We start from the raw sequence: 25,000 nt of genomic DNA, 5'->3' as shown, positions 1-25,000 counted from the left end.
AACAAAAGTGCTACTTTCTTAAAATTGGGTACATTAATAACAGTGTGTGTGTGTGTACAGATAGATATATGTATTTGTATATGAAGATATACAAACAAACACATGCATACTCACATACACGCAGGTACAGAATACCAGAGTTCAAATTCTATGGTTGACTTTGCCTTTCATCCTTTCAGGTCAATAAATTAAGTACCAGTTGAACACTAGGGTCAACATGATCAACTAGCCCCTTCTTCCCAAAATTTCAAGCCTTGTGTCTTTAGTATACAGGATTATTGTTATTTCTATTGAAAGATGGTGAGCTGGCAGAATATTTAGAATGCTGAGTAAAATGCGTAATGGCATTTTGTCCGTCTTCACGTTCTGAGTTCAAATTCTGCCAATGTCGACTTTGCATTTCATTCTTTCAGGGACAATAAAATAAGTACTAGTTGAGCACTGGAATTGATATAATCAACTTGTCACTATCCCTGAAGTTACTGGTCTTATGCCAAAATTTGACACCATTATTATTATTGGCTAAGGTGGTGAGCTGGCAGAATTGATAGCACACTAGATGAAATGATTAGTTGAATTTCGTTGGTTTTTATGTTCTGAGTTCAAATTCTGTAGAGGTCAACTTTACCTTTCATCCTTTCAGGGTTGATAAATTAAATACCAGTGAAACATTGGGGTCGATGTAATCAACTAGCCCCCTATTATTGGTAGAAAGTTATAAAAGGGACTTAAGGGTCAAAAGCTTCGTGCACAAAATGGGTTTTTCTTTTTTTCTTATTCATTGATAGTTTATTTAAACGAAAATTATTTCAATCAAGAAAAAGTGGTTTCGTGGCAAAAAATAAAAGCACACAGTTAAAAAAAAAGAATTTGAAGACAATAAATAAATTAGATTAAATAAATAAATAAATAATTATATATATTATATGAGGTCATACAGATACAGAACCCAAAAAGCAAATGAATTAGCAAAAAAGGGAGTACAAAAATAATGGATGTAATTTACATTCCAAATCTATCCTTAATGAGAAAAAAAAAACATTTAGTAAAAAACTAATAAATCAAGGGTTGGAAAATTTTGAGAAGAATCAATGAATAAAGTAAAAAAACTTTAATCTGCCATTATTTTATCCAGATTTAGCATTTAATAAATCCAATCAGTTTCTGAACAAACAAACAAGGATTTTGTTGTGTATATATATGTCATATTCCTCTAGGTTATAACTATCATAAACAGACATATGAAATCAGTTTTGTGTTCTTATGAAGATTATAATGGTCTAATATATATATATATATATATATATATATATATATATATATATATATATATATATATATATATATATATATATATATATATATATATATATATATATATATATATATATATATATATATGTAAATATCTGATCTTACACACACACACACACCTCCTTCTGATAAAGAGCTATGCTCAAACATTTCCACCCTATTTTTCCATCTAAAACTTTCACTGAGCATTAATTTGATATATTCACTGTGTATGTCCAATATTTAATTAAAATGCAGCTAATTGGCTGAGGTGTTAGAGTAACTGACTGAACACTTTGTGGTATTTATTTCATCTTTAGGTACTCTGTGGTCAAATCTTATGAAGGTCGACCTTGCCTTTTAAGATTTTGGGGTGGATATATATATAAACCAGTCCTGGGTGAATGGCACTAATAAAAGATGTCCAAAGTTTGTTTAAGGATTGATTCATCACCAACATCATCATCAACCATCTTAACATCCATTTTTCATGCTGGCATGGATTGGACAGCTTGACAGGAACTGACTAGGCCACACCATTAGAAAGGGCAGCCAGATGGATACCCTTCTTAATGCCAACCACTTTACAAAGTGTACTGAATTCTTTTCATTTAAGCAGTGTTTTTGATTTTACCATAATTCACCATAATTCTTTCCGTATAAATATGAAACATTTTTTTCCTTTTTTGCTCATGTGAAAAAGTAATTAAATAAAATTTTAAACACTGCACATGAATTACTTTCTCTTAGCAAATCATGTTGAAGTTCAGTTTTTCATTTTGTCTTACCACCCTCAATAAAACAGCTGTGGTATATTTTATGTCCCTCATACCATCAGGCAGTGTTTTGTGGGTTCAGTCAAACCTCATCATGCAGGTATAATTATTAATATTTATTTTAATTTTGTGTCTGCAACAAATCAGATGGATATTGGGGGATCCATTTTAATAATTGAGAATCCTTTTTCTTCGGTCAAAATCTTGGCCGCTCCCATGTTCTGTGCATTATGAATGATTCATTTAATGCTACCGTTCTCTATAAAATGTTCCCCTAGTACCAAGTCAGAAAAGAAATCAGTGTTTTGTTAAAAGATATTAAATAGGAGAAGGATATTGCAAAATAATGATTACTGATAAAATAGAAAACAAAATTAAAAAGAAACTTTTAAAGCAGGGACAGGGAGAAAGAGAGAGAGAGAGAGAGAGAGAGAGAGAGAGAGAGAGAGAGAGAGAGAGAGTGAGAGAGTGAGAGAGTGAGAGAGGGTGGAGTGAAAAAAAAGCCACAAGCTGCTTCGATTTGTTTGAGTAGGAGGAAATATCTTTCTAGTGCTTGATTGTCTTCTCTGTAAGAATTCATTGCAATATAATATGAATATTGTCTTTGTATATTTTGCTTATGTTTTTTTTTATTCAGTATGTTTATCATCATAGAACGTTTTACTTCTTAGTCAGAAGAACAGCAAAATACTTATGTCGACTGTTATAACAAACAAGATTTCTAGAAGCTACTTGGGTAGTGTATATATTGTGTATTTATTTGTGTTTGTGTGGCAGAATGGGGGGAAAGAGAGGGTGAGATAATAAAAACAATCAGAAAGACAATAATGAAGTTGTCAAGGAAACGTCTATGTTGTGTTTTTGTAGTGTTTAGAAAAATATTTAAGACTTTGGCAACATTTTATGACAATAAAACAAGAAACAGACAAAAGCAATTATTATTTTTGCGAGATAGTTTCAAAAATGTTCAACACTGACTACTTTAGTTTATTGATTAACTCAAACTGACATTATCACAGTAATTCACACACACACATATACTGCTCCAATTACATACATACACACATACATATATAAATGCATGCATACACACTTAAATACACACATAAACATATACACATAAGCACACACACATACACAAATAACTTAAACTGAATTCCTTTCTCTGAGTGTGTGCACACATATCAATATATGCTTATAATGATATCTATATATCTATCTATAGTACATATATCTATACATTTGCATCTCTCTCTCTCAATATATATGTAAATGTATATGTATATATATATATATATATATATATATATATATATATATATATATATATATATATATATATATATATATATATATATATATATATATATATATATATATATATATATATATATATATATATATATATATATATATATATATATATATATATATATATATATATATATATATATATACATACATACATACATACATACATACATATATATGTATATATATATATATATATATATATATATATATATATATATATATATATATATATAACCATCCACATGTATGTATATACATATCAGCAAATGTTCACACACATACACGCATATGTACATTCATACTTATATACATACTTACATACAGCAAGAAAGAAAAAACAAAGAGAGAGAGAGGAAACAGAGAAAGGGAGGGAGAGAGAATTCACATCACATATGTAGAGTTCAGGTATGTGTGTATAGCTAAGTATACGTGTACATACTTGTGGGCGTGTGTAAGTCATTGTGTATAATTGTATATTGGAAATTTAAAAAGAAAAGACTAAAAAACAGTTGAAATATTTTGGAGATTTCTAGAATTAAATAACAAAATGCTAGGGAAAAAAAAAAACCCTTCAATAAAATGAAGATTTTCCACTTGAAATCAGATGGAGAAGTATTACTCAGCTAAGAGTTAAGGTAAATTGTTGTAATTTAGCTTGTTGTCAATATTGGATTAAAATATATATAAATATATATATAGAAGTGGGAGGGCAGAAAATTAAATAAACAAAAAAGATTGTATTTGTATGTATAAAAAAGAAAAAGATCCCAAAAAGCAAACGTTTTTACTGCCCTAATCTTTGTAAAGACAATTGACATTTTTGTTCTATAATTTCCTTTTATGGGAATATCTGTTTCCTTAATCATCACCATCATCACCACCACTGTCACCACCAAAACTATTACCACCACCAACATCACCAACATCACCGCCACCTCCATCAGCACAGCCAGCACCAGCACCTGCACCACCACCACCACCACCACCATCACAAACATCACCATCACCACCACCACCACCACCTCCATCAGCACAACCACCACCACCAACACCACCACCACTACTGCCATCACAAACATCACCACCACCACCATCACCACCACCACCATCACCACCACCACCACCACCACCACCACCACCACCACCAACAACAACAACAACAGCACTATCAAATCAAGTGTTAGAAAACATACTTTACCGAACTTTAAAAAAGGTTACTGATAGATGTAAGAGGATTGTTATATATCTTAATGAATGCATAGATAAATAAAAGCAATATAAAACAGTAGCTTAAGCTTAAAAGATTGAGAATTGAATCAATGAAGTTGATTAATTTTAAACTACAAGATTAAAATAGACACAGCAGGTTTGTATTTTTAAGATGCTAACTAAGGAACCATGTAGTGCTGGCTTTGATTCCATAGTGCAGCATCAACAAGAGTTGTCTACTATAGTGTCTTGTTAACTGGTGCTTAATTCAAAGAACTTGGTCGACACAAACTATGTAGGAACTATATCTATATGATTATATGTATATATATTTGAAATCAAAATCGAACCAAATTTGACGACTGGCACCCATGCCAAACTCTCCTTCATTAGACACTAAACTCTGCTTGCGAAGACCTGTTGGGGCAAGTGAAATCGAAATTGTAATTGAATGATATTCGATGACTGTCACCTGTGCCATGTCCAGCCCAAATCTTCCACCTGTTTTATGTTCAAACTGACGAGGTCTGACCTCTCATACCTATCTTAAAATATCATTGCAAAAATTACTAATCACATCATCGAAATCTTGAAACTACCAGATAACGCATAATTAAGAAACAAAAAGCAATGTGAAAAAAATAAGCATTTAAGTGAACGGTGCAATCTGAATGCTAATGAATTTCGGAATAAAACATGAAAAAGCTTATTATTAACCCCCAACTTATATTCTTATAGATCTGTTGATATGATTTGATATTATTTCCTGCCTATTCTCATCATTGTGAGATATTTACTATTTAACTTTTTACTAACTGTAGTCAGCAGAATGCAGCCATGCAGATTTTAGATAAATTTCTAGAATTTTATATATTGGTTCAATATTTTAGTGGTGTTGACCAACTGAAATTTCATATGACTATTCATGTGACAATGCAATTTTGACACAAAATTATAATTCAAATACGAAACTTGAAGGCCGGTCGATGTTAAAAGTGTTGAATGACAGATGCTCCAGAATATAAACTCTTGTATTCTTCATTTTCTTTTCTTTGAATCACTTTACATTTTAGCTGTGTTCTAAGTAAACGCTGGAGTATATGAACCTCATGCAGAGCAATAGATGTATAACACACACACACACACACACACACCACACACACACACACACACACACAAACACACACACACACACACATTTCCTTGTACACGATATAAATACCTAAATATCCTACTGTTTACAGTTTATTGTTTTCTTTTGTATTTCACCATTGTACCATCTCCAATGTCTTAGGCCCTTGTGGGCCAATAAAAGAAAGTGTCTTCATCATCACTGCCATTATTATTATTATTACTTTTATTATTATCATTATTACTATTGTTATTATTGTTGTTGCTGTTATTATTATTATTATTATTATTATTATTATTATTATTATTATTATTATTTTTATCATAACAATAAATCCAATTCACTCTTATGAATTGATTCATCCAATAGTTTAGAGTTTACTTTATGTTATATGTTTAAATTTTTCCATAATCTTAATAGCTATTGTTGTGTACATAATGTAACTCTAACACTGAAGACGTAAGCCTAAGACAGCAAAAGACAATAGTTACGGTAGCTCAAATATGCATAATGTTTAAACAAGAAGCCAGCATTTAAAGCCTGAAATAGCAATATAGAAAAGGGAGAATACTGCAATGCTAATAAAACTGAGTGAGTTATTGTTATAAAGATCTCAAAAGAAAACAGAATTTCTTATTCAGAACATCATGTCATTAAAGCCAGTTCCACAAATCATTTTAAAGATAGACTGGTTAAGAATTAATACAATCATTTCTATGAGATGCTATTTTCATTGCGAAATACTTGTATTGACATCTACTCGCTGTATCTGACTAGTTATAAATTATTGCTATATTATATGTATATTTCCTTGAAGTACGCACTTTAGTGCATTGCTAAGTTCACAGTTCATTGAGTCCTTAACGATGTTTTACTTCCAAATTGAAAGCATTTTATTTATATCAATAACATTCTTGAACAATACATGAATGTCACAATTTTCATTTTGCCTTCTCCTTCATATCTCCAAAATTTTCTTCTTACCTTTTATCTTTTAATTGTTCCAATCATCAGACTGCAGTCATGCTGGCACACAGCCTCCAAGAAAAGATTCCAGTATTTTTTTTTTTTAAAGCCTGGTACTTATTCTATCAGTCTCCTTTGCTGAACCACTAAGTTACGGAGATGTCAACACACCAACACTAGTTGTCAAGTGGTGGTGGGAGACAAACACAGACACAATGATGCAAGCACACACAGATATCTATATATATAGATATATACAACAGGCTTCTTTCAGTTTCCATCTACCAAATCCACTCACAAGCAAGGCTTTGGTTGGCCCAAGGCTATCGTAGTAGACACTTGCCCAAGGTGCCACATAGTGAGATTGAAACCAGAACCATGTGGTTGGGAAACAAGCTTACCACACAGCCATACCTGCATCTGTATATATGTGTGTGTGTGTGTGTGTGTGTGTGTGTGTGTGTGTGTGTGTGTGTGTATACAACAAGCTTCTTTCAGTTTCTGCATACCAAATCCACTCACAAGGTTTTGGTCAGCCTGAGGCTATTGTATATTGTAGAAGACACTTTTCCTAGGTGCCATGTAGTGGGATTGAACCTGGAAGCAAGTTTTTAATCACACAGCCATGCCTGCACCAACAATATGAAGGTGTTAATTATTTAGATTAATGAAATAATTTAATATATTATTACTTAATTGGTAAGCAAAAATCATTGGTCAGAAATTACCAGCAAGCCAATCATTGGTTTATTACTTGCCAATGATGATGAGCATAAAGGACTTCAACAATGTACTGAACAGTTTTACCACAGAAAGAAAATTTGTCACTATTTTGTAGAAGAGTCTTGTACTTTGGTTAGCTTGAATTTTTATCTTCATATTACCTCTGATTTAACTTGTATCTAGATGTCTTTTGTAATATCTCAAAACATTGAAGTCTCATCAGTTTAAGAAGCCACATAAGAGAACCACTCAAAAGGAAACATATTTTAAGCAAGGATTTAAATTTGATAAAGAACCATAAATATATTTAGCTGAAAACATTAATATATTCTACAAAGATATTAAATCTCATCTGAGAGAAGATGAGATTGATCAACGCTAGCTGGAAGTTGTTTAGAAGCTGATTGTTTTGTTCAGTTTGGTATGTTAAATAAACTTGATAGGTAAGATGTCTCGGTTAGAATATCTGCTGACTGGGTATTTGGGAGAACTTTACAGAATTGCAAAAGAAATATTAGTTTGTTGTTTTTGTGTGACGAGTCATTGAAGAGGAAATATACAGAATGAATTGTAGGAAATTCATTATCCCTTACAATGTTGGTCGTTTATTGTTTGTTTAGTTCATATGTGGAAATTGTAAGAAAGTTTCATTTAATACTGGGAAAGGATGCAAAAGAATACACATGGTGAACTCTTGAATTTGCTACAAATAGTAGTTTTCCAGCAAATTCAAGTGAACACATTTCTACATTTTATATTTATTTTAAAATACCTTTCTGAATTTTACATTTATTTAAAAATATCTTTATTTTATGTTTATCAAAAATATCCTTATTTTATATTCATTTAAAGAAGTTTTCTTGTTGGTTTTAGCCTGTGTACACAGCCTTGTGATTAATGTTCTTCTGGAATAGTTGCAAGTTAACGTCTTCAGAAAGAAGTGAAAAATTCAACATTATCATACATAAAATGCTGATTTATAATACTGGTATAAGGTTACATATATGCAGTCAATTATATTGCACGTCAATTATATTGACCCCAGTATAGGACTGATACGTATTTTATTGATCTCAGAAGGATGAAAAAGTTAACATTGGGAGTAGGATTCAAAATTACAATGCAAAAAGATGTTATTAAATACTTCATGGTGTTTTGTCCAATATTCAACCAAATTTCTTGATCTATCTCCATACATGAAATATTGACAGCTACAAGAGTAGCCCTTTCCACCAAGTTGTTCCACTTGAATACTTATGCAAATACGAGGGTGAGTGAAAAAGTAATACCATTTTGTTTAGGACAGGTATAATTACCAACACAAGAACATGTATCATACATCAAAATGAAGCTGGTCCTCTGTGGATCACATCCCTACTTCTCAACATAGTCACCGTTTCTCTCAAAAGCAATGTTTCACCTTCGAATAAGAGCATATATCCCTGCCCTGTAAAATTCTGTTGACTGTTCTTTGAACCACTTCACTACAGTTTTCTCTTCCTTGTCACTGGAATAATGTTTGCCTCTCAAACCCTCTTCCATTGGGCCGAAGAGATGATAGTCCAGTGACGAGGAAGTGAAAACTGTAGTGAAGAAGTGGCTCAAAGAGCAATCAACAGACTTTTATGGGATAGGGATACATGCTCTCATTTGAAGGTGAAATATTGCTATTGAGAGAAACGATGACTATGTTGACCACAGAGGACCAGTTTCATTTTGATGTATGATACATGTTCCTGTGTTGGTAATTATACCTGTCCTAAGCAAAATGGCATTAGTTTTTGACTCACCCTCATATCATGAGACATTTATATTATGTTAAGAAATATTTGAAATCAAATTTATTTGGTGGTTTATCATTACATTCAGTGTTATTAATTATAAGTTACTTGCATTGCTTTAAAATATTTAAAAAGAAATTTATTCACTAGTTTAATATGATAGCAAATATTTATTCTTGTTTTTTTTTTTCAGGCCAAAGAGCTTTTGCTGAGCAGTTAAAATGATGTCAGTGGTGCAAGTTAGCAGCAGAGATATGTTAGCTGAAACTTGTATAATTATGTTGCTCTTACAAAGATGTTTCTCTGTTGATTTGACTTACCATGTTGAAGAAGAAAAGAACTCTGGTACTTACATTGGAAATATTGCAGCAGATTCCTTGCTTATGGATAGTGTTGCACTACAAGACCATGGTCAAATTACATTCAATCACCTACAACAGAGACAAACAGAAAGGGCTCAATTGTTTAATGTCTCAAAGACTGGAAAATTATACACCACTGAAAAAATTGATGCCGAGGTCCTGTGTACCTACAACACAGAATGCTTCAGAATAATCAAAGTTGCTGTCCATCGAGCTGATTCCTTCATGCAGATATTGAAGATAAAAGTATATATTGAAGATGTTAATGATAACTATCCAGTGTTTCCAAAAGAAAGCATCAGCATAGAATTTTCAGAAGAACACAGCAAAGGTGTGAAGAGGTCTTTGCCAAATGCGATTGATCGAGATGTTAGCTTTCGTAATTCCCAAGTTACGTATGTCTTGGAAAAGAACCTCAATGAACCATTCACACTTTCAGTGACTAAAAGAGGTTTTGGAACATCAGAATTAGGAATTGTATTAGAAGAGAGTCTTGATCGAGAAATAAAGGATACTTACATGTTACAAGTTATAGCTAAAGATGGTGGTGTTTCACCAAGACAAGGTGTTTTGAAGGTTCAAATATCAGTGATAGATGTAAATGACAACCCCCCAGTGTTCTCTGATAAGGTATATAACGTGTCAATTAAAAACACACACAGAACATCAGTACCAATTATTATTTTATCTGCAAAAGATTTAGATTATGGTAAGAACAGTCAGGTTTCTTATCATTTCAGTTCTAAAACATCAGAAGGTACCAAAAAGCAGTTCAGGTTAGATGAAAACAGTGGTGAAGTTTTCTTGAGAGGAAAAGTTTCTTCAAATCGTATATCAAGTTTGAAATTATATATAGATGCAACAGATGGAGGAAATCCCCCATTAAGCTCAATTGCTTTAGTTTTGGTGAATATTGTCAGCCAACAGAATAATGCTCCCACTATTGAAATAAATTTTGTCTCTCGTTTAAAGGAAAATGTTGCTGCAATATCAGAAGGAATAAGAGTGGGAAGTTTCATTGCATATGTCAATGTTATTGACAATGATATTGGACTGAACGGTGAAGTCGACTGTGAAATAACACATGAGAAATTCCAATTGTTAAACTTAGGATCAAATGAGTATAAAATAATAATGAAAAAACAAGTGGATAGGGAAGTCAAGGAATTTTATGATATTCAACTCATATGTCAAGATAAAGGATCTCCTTCATTGAAAACTGTAAGAAAGTTTTCCATCCAAGTGATGGATGTCAATGATGTGCAGCCTCAGTTCACGAAAGATACTTTTAAATTTCTCACCTATGAAAATGAAAAACCAAGCTTTCCAGTAGGTTTCATTAATGCTACTGACCCTGACTTGGGAGATGGCGGTCGACTGACTTATTATTTGACAGGGAATCGGAAAAAGATCTTCCCATTTGAAATCACAAATAACGGATTCATTTCCACAATTCAGTCATTAGACCGTGAACAGCAAGATATTTATGAATTTAAGGTTTTTGTCAAAGACAATGGTTCCCCTTCACTAAACAACACAGCAAATGTTATTGTTGAAGTAATGGATGAAAATGATAATGCTCCATATTTCACATTCCCCAGTGTTAATCCATTCAATCTGGATGTCCACTACCACCCACAGAGTAAAAATGACATTACAGTTATCAGAGCATCTGACAGAGACAGTCATGTAAATTCGTTTTTAAAATATGAAATAGTCGGAGGTAATAATAAACATTTATTTACAGTCAACCCTTATGCTGGAGTGTTATCTTTCTCTCGCACAGTTTACCAAAATGATGCCGGGTCATACAACCTTCTGTTAGTTGTCAAAGACAGTGGCAGCCCAGTGCTGTCAGCAACAACCACTCTGTCTTTAACACTGACTGTAAGTAATAAAACAGCAAAAATACAGACTACAGTACAGTTACAGTCTGAAGATATGATAGATATAAACTGGGTTATTGTAATTGCAGTAATTGCAGTTTTACTGGCAGTAGCTGTTGCTGTTTTTGTGACTATGTGCATTGTTAAATGCAACAATATAAATTCACATAACCAAAACATCAATCCTAAACTTCACATAAAAAAAGAAAAAAGACTATTAATTTCAAGAGCCAGTACTCCAGGTACAATAAGCAGTAATCCTGGTACAATAACAAGAACTCCAGAAGGGGAGAGGAGTAGAAATATTCAAGCTACAGAAGTGGGTAATCAGCTTTACCCAGGAAGTGAATTACAGAATGAATGGAGATCATCTTGTATAGCCAGAGGACTTTTACCATCCACACAGGTAAGTTTCTGCTCATGACAAGTTCTCTTCCATAATGTTTGTTTTTGCAGACGTCTTTTAGTATGGTATCTTAATGTAAACTTACTCTCGTAGTCCTTTTTGTTTTGATTCTTATAAATTTCATGAAAAGTATTGTAGCTAGTAGAGTATCAATTATAAAGATATATTTTAAATGAATGAATGGGGAAAATTGCTCAGGGACATGTTCTGCATAAAAGGATCATATAATTAAGAGGATGTTAACATATTTTTTATTGAGTGAGCCCCTAAAATAGTTAACGAAATAACATAACATTTGTATTAAAAGAAAAAAAAAAAATGTAATGACTAATTCTGGTAAAAAGAAAATACATGGGAAATAACTACAAAATCCAATTATTTAAAAACTGAACATTGATATGCATGACAACTTAACAAGAATTAAAGGAGATGCGGTAAGTATTGGTAAAAGTATATCTCACTGAGAAGATCTAATAATACCAAAGCATCTCCCTTGAGTTGTCCCTATGCTTATGAAATATCAGACCTCTTTTCTACTGCAGGCCTAGCCACCCTTCAGTTTTTTACTAGCTTCAATTTTTGAAGTCATTTCCCTTATTTTTCTTAGTAAGAATTAGTAATTAAAATTAATTATTATTTCTCTTCCATAAATGATGTAATTCTAAAAGATTAAAACATTTTTTAGTTCACAACATTATGTATATTAGTTCCTATTTAACTGTTTTAAATGGTCGTATTATCATTTAAAATATATACTATAGATTATGTTTTATACTTCATATTGCTGTGTTGTCTACACTACTAATGTAAAGTTGTACACACCTAAAATTAACCATAGATTACTCTTTGAGTAATAATTATACACTGTAAATTTTGGAATTATGTATTGCATAGACAAGTCATCTACACACTATCTGCAATATAGACAGCAATAATTGTCTATATCACATATCTTACATGACTGCTGGATTCAATATAAAACTCAGACTTATATGTTATATATATTATAGCATATGGTTCTACAACTTTTAGGATACAAACAGCAAAATAATTTTAATTTATTTTGACAGTAAGGCAACAACGAATATATTACTATAATACTATAAAAGCAACACAAGGGATGTATTCATTATCAGAATGGCTAAAGCTTAAGCCAATATTATTTCTAGTAGTTGTTCCAGCTCTTTATGTTCTGTGTTCAAATCTCACTGAGGACATTTTTACCTTTCATGCTTCCAAGACCAATAAAATAAAGTACCAGTCAAGTACTTGGGTCGATGTAGTTGACTGTTTACCCATTCACCCTTGCCTCCATCCCACCACCCTCACCATCAAATATCTGGCTTTGTGCTTAAGTAAGGAGTTTTTATAAATGCAATACATGATATATTATTAATGAAGTAACACAAATTATCTCTGGATGCAAAATATCGCCACCAAAGAGCAAGTTAGTGGCCTTTGTTGTAGATTATTATAGATTACAGAACACAAAGGTTACCTTACTGAAAGGCTTGGTGTGGTTGCACTGTATTTAAATGGAACTGTTAATTAAAACAGCTCATCTTTTCATGAAAACATAAGGCTATTTTTTAATATGGTTTCTTTAACATTAAGCGAATGAGAGATATGTATCCCTTCAAAAGAACATCAGTCTCTCTCATTGGTACTTTTTACAGGAAGACCTAACACAGATTTCTGTACGATCATGTGATCAGCCACTTTGATACTAACCTGATTGAGATCATTCCTGGTTCTATGATAACACACTTCTTTTAAAGTGATCTAAATTGAAACCCTCCATCAACATTTTGTGTTAATATGTTCCATAGACCAGAAGGTGGTGAACTGGCAGAATTGTTAGCATGCTGGGCAAAATGTTTAGTGGCATTTCGTCAGTCTTTACGTTCTGAGTTCAGATTCCACCAAGGTTGACTTTGCCATTTATCCTTTGTGGTCAATAAAGTAAGTACCAGTTGAACACTGGGGTCGATGTAATCAACTTGCCCACTGGCCTTGTGACAAAATTTGAAACCAATATGTTCCATATACCTGGTTAATAATGATAAACTTATTTTACAAAACCTTTCATTATTTTATAAATTAAATTAAGCAAGGCTGTGTATTTCGCTAGAAATATGGTAACAAAAGGGTTTAAGAACTAAATGTGTCATCCTAAGAAGCAATGGAATTTCCACACCAAACTTGAACTCCACACACATAGACTGGTGGCTTACTACTTTTAACTTACTCAGATCTTTTACATTATTATATTGTTAAAGCTATTACTGATGCTTCTAAGAAGGTTCAGAGAAGCAGGTTATAACAGAGGTTTCTGATATATCAGAGTAAAGTAGATTATATCAGAGTTACCCAAGAAATCATACACCTTCAAGAAGTAGTTGCCTTCAGATAAAAGAAATGTCAGAGGATGTCACAGATTTGAAAATAGTCGTGTTTTTTTCTTCTTCTTAAGATGAAAGAATTTGAAGAAATCTCCAGGTAGCTCTATGCAGTAACCCTTTCAGAGAAAACCAACAAAGAAAGGAAGAAAAACCAAAGGCAAAAAAATAATAAAAAAAAATACAATACAAAATAGATTTTAGAGAAAAGCTTAAGATGCTTCATGATAGAATTTGGTTCCTGGAGAAAATGATGGTTATCTGTGAGAAAAGAATACTGAATGCCTTGGAACTAAAGTATATGTGCACATGTGTGTGTGTATGTGCATGTGTAAGTGCATTCCTATGTATATTCCTGTGTATATATTATATATATATATATATATATATATATATATATATATATATATATACATATATAAAATATATATATACATATACATTCACATATGCATGCATATATGTGTATAAGTTATATAAGTATTTAAGTGCATGTGAGTGTATATGTAAAGATATATATATATATATATATATATATATATATATATATATATATATATATATATATATGTATACACACGTGTGTATATAAATAGCTACATATGTATGTTTTACTATATATTAATATATGTATATGCATGCATGTATATATGTATATATATATATATATATATATATATATATATATCAAGTGGTTATACCATGTGTATGATAAGTTTATAAACAAGTTTTAACCTCAGTTTTGGAAAAATTCCACATGGCTTGGATCATTAATACCTCATAAAAAAAAGACATGAAAGCCACAACTTCCCATTCCCTCTGGATTACTAACACTTCATAATAGATAGTGACTCCCCTCCCTTCATCAGCTAATCTAAACTAACCCCCTTGAGTGTTCTTCATGAATCAATCAATGCCAGTAGTGGGAAGCCAATCAGGTGTTGTCACTGCCACAGACAGCATGTATGCATGAGTGTGTGTGTGAGTGAGTGAGTGAGTGTGTATGTGTGGGCGTGAGTGTGTGTATGAGTGTGTGTGTGTGTGTGCATGTGTGCGTGCATATGTGTGTGTGTGTGTGTGTGTGTGTGCATGTGTGTTTGTGTTTGTTCTGTCAGAATGTCTGGAGAAACATACCCATAGATTCTTGATGCAAGAAGCATTAATAGTAAAGTTAGCACTAACATATTTGGTGCAGTGAGCCTGTAAATTTTAATCAATTATATTGTCACCAAAGTAATAAAGATCAGACTCATAACTCTACTACATTTTATATTTAATTAATTTTAATTAATTTAAATTCAGGGTTGTTTCCTTGCTTGACCAGAATAAGTCACTTCGATAACGATTTAAAAAAAATTTTTTTTTTTTTTTTTTCGTCTCATGACTACATGTGTAATCTTAATTAATTAAAATTTCTTGACTGGCTGTATTCTGACAATCACATTCTGAACTGATTTCTTGATTCAAGGATTACATATACCGTCTTTAATATTTACACCTTGCTTTCAAGTAGTGTCTTTGAATACATTATATCAGGATGTTGCCTTTACTATTAGATGTTTACGTGATTGTCTTGCTAGCTAATATGACTGTCTGTGATTGAATTTAATAAGAATGATACAGCCAGTTAGCCTGAAAAGCAACCTAATAAAGGTGACAGATTATTAAAATGTTCTGCGTTTTTGTTTCTGTTTTTTTTTTTTTTTTATATGTATTGTACATTTTTTTTTTATTTCTTCGCTGTAATTTAATAACACTATCCATGAATGTTTATGTCACTGTTGTCAAGAATAACTTTGCTGTAAGCTTCAGGCTTGAAGACTTATCTCAGAATTAAATTACTGGAAATAATATTAAATAGATGGTAAGAATATAAAAGTATTTTCACATTATTCTATGGAAAAGGAAACTATAAAAGACGTTTATGCATACACAACGTACTTCCTTAAAGAACCATAAAAATAACTTCAGGCTAAATTCCGATGGCATGTTTATCGTGTTAGTGGTTGAAGATTACAAGGTAAGGATTTAAAGGAAGGAGAAGAAAATGGTCTGAGTGAACACTCCGCTGCAATATAATTCAGTAAACACTAGATATAAAAATAAATCAGAATAAAATAGAATAATGAAGAAGTTTGTGGACAGGGATTAAGATCTGGTATGCCATTACTGTACAGTATTGCTGTTTTATATATTGCTGTACTGGTCGACAATCTTCTTCCAGTTTGCATCAAAGTCTTGTATTCTTTCTTTGTACATGTAAATATTCCTGTCAGGTATTGAATTAGAGAACACTTTATATCCTTTTCCTCCATCCAAGTAGATACGATTTGGCCTCTGAGTTGCCATTCTACAACTATTGATAAATAAATCTTAAGCTTCTCTAAGAATGATTTCATTCCTTGTCATACCAAGACTAATCTAATAGAGACATTGATCTGTAGATTGGCAGAGCTCCCAATTAACTTCACTTATCTGCTTGCTAATTAACAGTTACACTTTTAACTTGGCCTCAACTAATTGCTGCGATGCTTGCTTTCGTAGCTTCCTTTCGAAATTCTCTCTCCTAAGGCTTAACAGCAACATTTTAAAACTTATTTTGGGGAAATGATTAAATTAATGTTGCTGAAGGCCAAAAGGCCAAAGGTTATTACAATAACTATATTTTATATCCTGTTCCTGGCTTGCTCCTATAATGATTTCCTTAATATCTTGGCATCCAGCTCCTACTAGAATATTCCCAAGCAAAATTCTTTAATCTTTGAAGTTATGAAATAGGCTAGATAAACTTCTTAAAGGTTTCCAATTAATTAAATCAGTTGTTTTTACTTATTTCAACCCAATGCCATTGATTGAAAATATCAAAAATATTTAAAAAAATAAATAAATAAATAAATAAACAAACAAATAAATAAAAGAAGGAAAATTAGAGATGTTCTCACATTCAAGTTTACCAGAGATTTATAATAGACAACCCTTTAATTTCAGTATTTTTTTCTCATTTGTTGACTTAATTAGAATTTACAGGAGAAAAGGGAAGGTTGGCAGAATATCAGAATAAATGCCTTTCTGTTATTTAGAATTGTCCATCTTCATTTGGAACTTAAAGCTAGCCAGAGTCAATTATATCTTTCCTTCATTCTGGGGTCAGTAAATTAAGACCTAGCTGTTGTTGTTTAGCCCACAGATTAATGTTGATTAAGCTGACCAATGATGAAAGGCCTTTCAACCAGGTCCAACCCAGCTTTTAAAGAGAATCTATGACAACATTTCCCCCTTTCCTTGTATTAAATGGCATGAGAAAATTAACAGAGATTTAGCTGCTATTTCTAACAAGTCATGTAATCATGTAGAGGCTCCCTTATTAGTTTTGGTTGTCAATAAGGACCAGTTATATACTTTTTTTTTGTTTCTTTCCCCCCTTAATTACCAGAATCAATGAAGGTGTATATGGCTCTGTGGCTAATGATCATAAAGTCATGGGTTCAGTTCTTGAAGTAGGTAGCAGGTTGTGTCCTTGAGCAAGGGACTTCATTTTAAATCGCTCCAGTTCACCCAGCTGAAAATGAATGACTGTAGCGACTGAAAGGTTAATCTCTTCAGGAATTAGTCTTATACTATAAGCTGCTTAAATGCTATGAGAATATCCTCCTCCTCCTCCTCCATCATTATCATCATCCTCATCGTTTTCGCCACCACCACCATTTAACGTCCACTTTCCCATGCTTTCATGGGTCAGACAGAATTTGTTGAGGCACACGTTCTACAGCTGGATGCCCTTCATGTCATCAACCCTCACCTGCTTCCAGGGAAAGTAATAATATTTCATCCTAGCCAGACATGTTTTTCATGGAAAACTGAGAATGAACAACACCACTTGTAAGATAGTGATGCTTGTTTACAACCATTCACATGTCAAGACGACATGTAGAAACACGCACATACATGCACACACACAAACGCACACACACACACACACACACATTCATACATAATTAAGGATATAACCATTTTAATGATTTTATCAAGTGACCAGAGTTTAATAAAACCATATAGGTAACAATTTATACTAATATATAATTATATTTATATAATTATATATTAGTACATATGTATATATATATATATATATATATATATATATGTATATATATATTTATTTATTTTGTACGTATGCATGTATGTACTTATATTTGTGTGTGTTGGTATATATATATATATATATATATATATATATATATATATAAATATATAACAGGCTTCTTTCAGTTTTCTCCACCAAATTCACTCACAAGACTTTGGTTGGCCTGGGATTTTTTTAGAAGACACTTGATCAAGGTACTACATGGTGAGATTGAACCTGTAACTAAATCTGGGACTTATTCTAATGGTCTCTTTTGCAAAATTGCTAAGTTACAGGGACGTAAACACACCAACACCGCATGTCAACGATGGGGAACAAACACATATGCAAAGACACACACACATATATATAGACATAGCTAAATGCATATATATACGATAGTCTTCTTTTCAGTTTCCATCTGGTAAATCCATTCACAAGTCTTTTTGTCGACCTGAGCCTATAGTAGAAGACACTTGCCTATATTGCCATACAGTGGGATTGAGCCTGGAACCATGTGGTTGGGAAGCAAACTTCTTACCATACAGCCACACTTGTGCCTGATACTTCCCACACAGCCATGCCTACATATATGTATATTCAAATTACTAACAGTAAGATCCAACAAAGAATTTTAAAATAAAGGAATGCATGAACAGAATTTGTAACTAAAAATATAAAGAATTCCCAAAAGAAAAGGATTGCGGCTATATAACAGCATTAGAGTGTTCTTTACTTTGACTTGAAATATTTATCCTGAAATATGTAATACCATGAACATTGGTATTTTAATAGGAAACTATTATAGTTTTCATATTGATATGCAGCTGTCAATAAAGGTTCTTCTGTCTCTTGTGGGGCTATAACCAGCTCTAGAATCTCCTTGCCTTAGGAACAGGATCAGCATATTTATCATCAGTGTAATTTTAAGTATTCTAACAGATAATGCCATTCATTCTCGTATATATAATATATATATATATATATATATATTTTATCTATCTAAATATACATATATATATATATATATATATATATATATATATATATATATATATTTATTTATATGTGTGTATATGTATATATATACCTAAATCTCTCTGTGTGTATATATACACACACACACACACACACACACACACACACACACACATATATATATATGTATATATATATAATATATAATATATTTATTTGTTTATTTGCATACTTGAGTTTTGTTTTGTTTATCTTGAGATCAATATGATTATCAAGTGTGTGAGATAACGGACATCTTGACATTGCAAGTTCCTTGGAATGACAGATAGTTTTATTACCTTGTGGTTTTATGTCAGGTTCAGAAATCCTTAATTCATGAGGGATACATAAACATAGATAGGTTCTAAATAATAAGCTACTTTTCATGCAGTCTCTCTGTGTAGTCATCTTCGGTTTTCCCATTGTCATCATTATTGTCATTGCCTTATTGTATTATTGTCTCCACCACCCTCCACTATCACTACACACATCATCCTCACCCTCATCACAAACATTAGCAGCAGCAGCGGCACCACCACCACCACCATCATTGTTGTTGTCTTCATCAATCTCCCTCAGCATGACTTTCACCACCAGCAAGCAACATTGCTGGTCAAATCATTTGGAAGTCGTTTTGTGTGACAAGATCTTGGTATCTTGTCATGACCAAGTTGCTGTACTTCCTTGACTGACTGGCACTCTTAAATTTCAATATTCTACTTCACCTATCTGTAGATTGATTCCCTACCGAAGGGCAGCTAACAACTGCAACCAGTAGTAACATTGTGTACCTACTGAGTTTTGACTTTATCATCCGGGACCAAAATCCCAAGACGGCTGGTGTGTTTGTCAAAATCCCTCAATATCATTAAAGTTTAGTTGATGTCCAATACACATCACTTATACAACTCAGGATAATTCAGAGTGGAAGAATCACAAAATGCTTCTTTTTTTTTTAATCTTGTTATGTTCTCTCTTAGAAATTGTCCTTCTTGAAATTGAGAGAACGGAGTATGAGTCAAGTACTGGGACCATATCACTATGCAGTGTTTCTCAACCAGGGTCCATATAGCCATTGGGGTTCCATATAAAATTTTGTTGTTAAAATTTAGGTGCAATAAACTGGTTATATTTCTATAATACACAAAATATTTAAACAATTTTTTTAATACAATTCCTAATATTTAATCATAAAAAAATAATTGTAGTTTTTAGACATTGGATGGCTATGAGTCTCCATTCCTGTTGAGGAAAATAAGAATCAAAAGAGTCCATAGGCAAAAAGTGGTTGAGAAACATCTAAGATGCTTTGTAGTATAAAGCATCTTAGATGTGAATGGAATTAATTGGTGAATAGTGGTTGCTGTATTGGGTGTGCTGCCACACCCAGGGCCACCAAATTTCAAGCAGGGGTATCAAAAATGTTTTCCATTAATATGTGTGAGGAAATTAACGATTAAGGTTAATATTTATAATGAATTTACCATTTCCAATAGGTGTGCAGAACACACCTGGAATTAACGCCCCTGATGAATTATATTCTTTTCTACTCTAGGCACAAGGCCAGAAATTTTTGGGAAGTGTGGCAGTTGATTAGTTCGACCCAGTACACAACTGGTACTTAATTTATCGACCCCCGAAAGGATGAAAAATAAAGTTGACCTTGGCAGATTTTGAACTCAGAGCGTAAAGCTAAACAAAATACTGCTAAGCATTTTGCCCGCTGTGCTAACATTTCTGCCAGCTCACCACCTGCCTGATGGAATTATATTACAAGGCATATCGTATGTCTTGTATATTAGCATAATGTAAATTAGCTCACAAAAATCACTGATTAAAAGTTCCTGCACACAGTACTTCATGTCAACCCCTGTTCTAGGAGCAGCTCAAATTTCCCATACCTTAACTGTGTCTTAATTGAATCATAAGTAATGATTGATATAACATCCTCACCACCCTTACTATCTGTAGCAGTATCAATAACAATTAGTCACACAATTGGACAATTGTACTTCAGTTATGATATTGTGAAACAAGCGAAGTACAGCATCTTACCTCTATCTTCTGTTGTCTCACCTATCAGACTAAGATCTTATTTAACCCTTTAGCATTCAGATTAATTTATCAAATGTGATGCTTGTTTATCCACATCTTAAAAAGTTAATCATGTAGTAAATATAAACAAACATTTGTTCTTTATAAGCATTGAAAATGTGTATTGTACAATACATATAAAATAATAATACACATTTTTGACTCTTTTCAAAAAACAAATGTTTGTTTATATTTATATACACTTAGTTGTGCATTTAGCTTTATAGTGTCTAAATTTGAATATAAATTTGTCAGTGAGCAATCTAGCTTAATGGTAAAGCACTCAGCCAAGGTCTTTGAGGGATGTGGGTTCAAGTCCCATGGCAGTTGACAAATTCTTAATTTCTGTGTATGGGTAATTTACCCAATATTTTTGCTCTTCTAACAGCATTTCTGCATTTGAAAAAAATTATCATCTTATTTGTGTTGTATAACCATGTAGTATTTGTAGTTTCAAGATTTTGAAGATGTGATTGTTCATTTTTAGAATGACATTGTAGGGTAGGTATAAAACAAATAAGATATTTGGGCCGGATATGACTAGTTTATATGCAAAAGGATTAATCTCTTTATTCAAAGTTTATATCCACTACAAGGTTTAATCGTTGTTTAGTCATTGGTGGCTTGTGTGTTTCAATGTCCCTGAGAATATGCCTGTAGAGTGCGAGTTCCTGGTAGGATTTTCTATGCTGGACAGGTCAAAGGATAGAGGCTTGACAAATACTGACCACGTTCTTCTTGGGGGTAAAGAAAAACTGGATTTATGTAGAGCCAACACACACACATACCTAGAAAAAGGCAAAGTTACAGAAGCACTGATGATAATTCAAAACTGGCAAGATTTGGGGGGGGGGGCCTTCCCATAGAGAAAACATACGAACCCCAAAAAGATGCAGAAGAGTGAATGCCCTAAAAATAACTAGATGTGGGATGTTGATGTAGAGTTGAAAAGTGCAAGGATCCAACTGCAAAGAAGCAGAAAGGACAGTGGAGAATATGTGTGTGTGTGAATATACTGCTATTACTACTACCACTATCTATTTTGATCTGGAAGAAGAAGAAGCTTTTCAAATCTGGTGAGATTGATTTAGTCGATGTTTTACATGGACAACTTCAAGTCAGTGACTGCGGAATGAAAATGTTTAGTGAGAAAATTCCAGAAGGAGGGACTTTCTAAAATCTGAATTTTGTAGAGTAAACCTACAACAGTTGAAAGAGAGTAAAAGTAGTCTTTTTGCTGTTATCCGTATAAGAACACCAGAAGAGATCAACAGGGATAATGAAACTTGTTGCAATTTTGAGGGTTTTAGTTGCATGTTTTGTGTGACTAGAAGTGAGGAATAAAACTGTTTGCATGAACTGTGTAGCCACTGTATCTTTTCTACTCGAGGCACAAGGCAGGAAATTTTGGGGGAGGGGGAGGTTAGTCGATTAGATCGACCCCAGTATGCAACTGGTACTTAATTTATCAATCCCGAAAGGATTCACATTTGCAGCTGAGTAGACTGAAGCAACATAAAATGAAGTGTTTTACGCAAGAATGCAATACTCTGCCCAGTCTGGGAATTGAAACCATAATCTTGCAATTGTGAGTGCAACACCCTATCCACTAGGCTATGTACTTTTATGTGACATGGAGGCAAACTGTAAAACTGTTTGCATATGTGCTTCCTTTTGCTGGTGAGGGAGATAAGATTGATATGTCATCTTCCATTAAATTTAAAAAAAAAACGTGTAAATCCACTGAAAGGAACTTTAGCCTAGTCACCGAACATTCTAAATATAGGGATCAAATACTCTCAGACTGGCATCAACAAACACTGTGTTGTCTTTTAAAATAGGGACTACATATTTCAAATGCTAAATCTTAAGAAGCACATCCTTGGTAAAAACCTTGGTAAAAACAAGGTTTGTTATTTCTAAATTTGCAACAAAAGAATTCTTGGGCTATCAAGCTCTATCAAGTCATAAGTCTCCAAGACCTCCTTCTTCTCCTCTCCTCCTGCTATCTTCTTCTTCTTCTTCTTCTTCTTCTTCTGCTCCACCTTCTGCTCCACCTTCTGCTCTACCTCCTTCTCCCACTCCTCCCCTCCTCCTTCTCCCACTCCTCCCCTCCTCCTTCTCCCACTCCTCCCGTCCTCCTTCTCTGCCACCACCGCTGCCACTGTCACTGCTGCCACCACCACAACTGAAATCACTTCCACCACCACTTCCACCACCACTTCCACCACCACCACTGATGCTAACTGTAACTAATACCACTAATATTGCATTTCTCTTCGATAGTTGTTACAGAATGATTATAAGACAGAAAGGAAATCATTCTGCATGTTGTTACCGTTGCATGTTTGTAGTTGCATGTCATATGCATGACAAGAAGGTGAAGTACAGAACTGTTTCTTTGATGTGTGCAGCACTTGTGTGTTATTGCTCTTGGAAGAGACAAGATTGATATGTCATTTGCCATTAAAGCTAAAAGCTAGAAAGAAACTCATGTAAACCCATTGAAGGGAACTTCAACCAAGTCAGACAGGATTCAGGATGTTGTAATCACATCCCTTGATCTCCAACACCAGCAACAACAGAACTTTGGTTTGCTATTATATTCTAAATAAGGACCATGCATTTCAAATTCTAAAGATTAGGGAACATTCTATCTGACATTAATCATCATTAAGTCAATACTGATTCAACTGAGGAGTGATTAAATACAATCCAGTAGTGACCATCCCATCATTTTCGGTGAATTTTACAAATACATTATTCAGAGTGTCCTTCCTTGTTTGATTCCCTTTCATACTGGCCTGCTTCAGCCCTTGATTTATGTACAAATTTCTCATTTCAAAGTGTTTGTAAAAAAAAAAAAAAAAAACCTTCCTCAGATTTTATACATTTGGTAATGGTGTAGCTTAGAGTGTGTGCACCATTCAGAGCAGTCCTTGAGTTTGCCAACTCGCCCTTCCTATCACCCTTTACTGTGGAGGTACGTGACTTAGTGGTTAGGGTGTCAGACTCATGATCATAAGATTGTGGCTTCAATTCCTGGATTGGCCGATGCATTGTATTCTTAAACAAAACATTTCATTTCATGTTGCTCCAGTCAACTCAGCTGACAAAATTGAGTACCTGCAATGGACTGGTGTCCTATCCAGGTGGGGAATACATACACCATGAAAACTAGGAAACCAGCCCTTGTAAGTTGGCCTGACTCAAGAAGGAAACCTTACTTATTTTTTACACCCTTTACACTTACACAGCCAGCCCAGAAGTGAAACTCTCTTCCCCCCATAAAAACATTCCCTGGGGTGGAATGCCCACTTTCACCTCCCCTCCCCCAGCTATGCTATTGTTATTTGGCAGAGTTTAAGAGTATCAGAAGTTGAAATGTCATTTTATCATATGTCAGCATGATACCTTTTAACCAGGGGCTAAACAACATAAATTATCTTCCCCTTATTTTGGTGAACCAATAAGGTTAACCTCTACTTGGTTACTTGATCTTCTAGAAATAGCAGTCAA

The 25,000-nt window shown here is 33.2% G+C and overlaps 1 protein-coding gene across 12 annotated transcripts in view; it reads left to right on the top strand.

Moving 5' to 3' along the window:
* The window catches only part of LOC106879397 (protocadherin alpha-3), a 236,745-nt gene that overhangs the window by 35,946 nt on the left and 175,799 nt on the right, over positions 1-25,000 (top strand). For all 12 annotated transcript variants that reach the window (XR_016244318.1, XR_016244321.1, XR_008265551.2 and 9 more), the window contains exon 2: positions 9,388-11,848. Coding sequence is in view for 6 of the 12 variants with exons in the window: in XM_089362745.1 (XP_089218871.1) it covers positions 9,416-11,848 (2,433 nt within the window). In the remaining 6 variants the exon portion in view is untranslated. The remainder of the gene's footprint in view (positions 1-9,387; positions 11,849-25,000) is intronic.

Source organism: Octopus bimaculoides, chromosome 14 (assembly GCF_046866305.1).
Source record: "Octopus bimaculoides isolate indiv1 chromosome 14, ASM4686630v1, whole genome shotgun sequence".
Taxonomy (NCBI): domain Eukaryota; kingdom Metazoa; phylum Mollusca; class Cephalopoda; order Octopoda; family Octopodidae; genus Octopus; species Octopus bimaculoides.
Note: the sequence above shows the minus strand (reverse complement) of the source record. Positions and strands in the feature narration are given on the sequence as shown.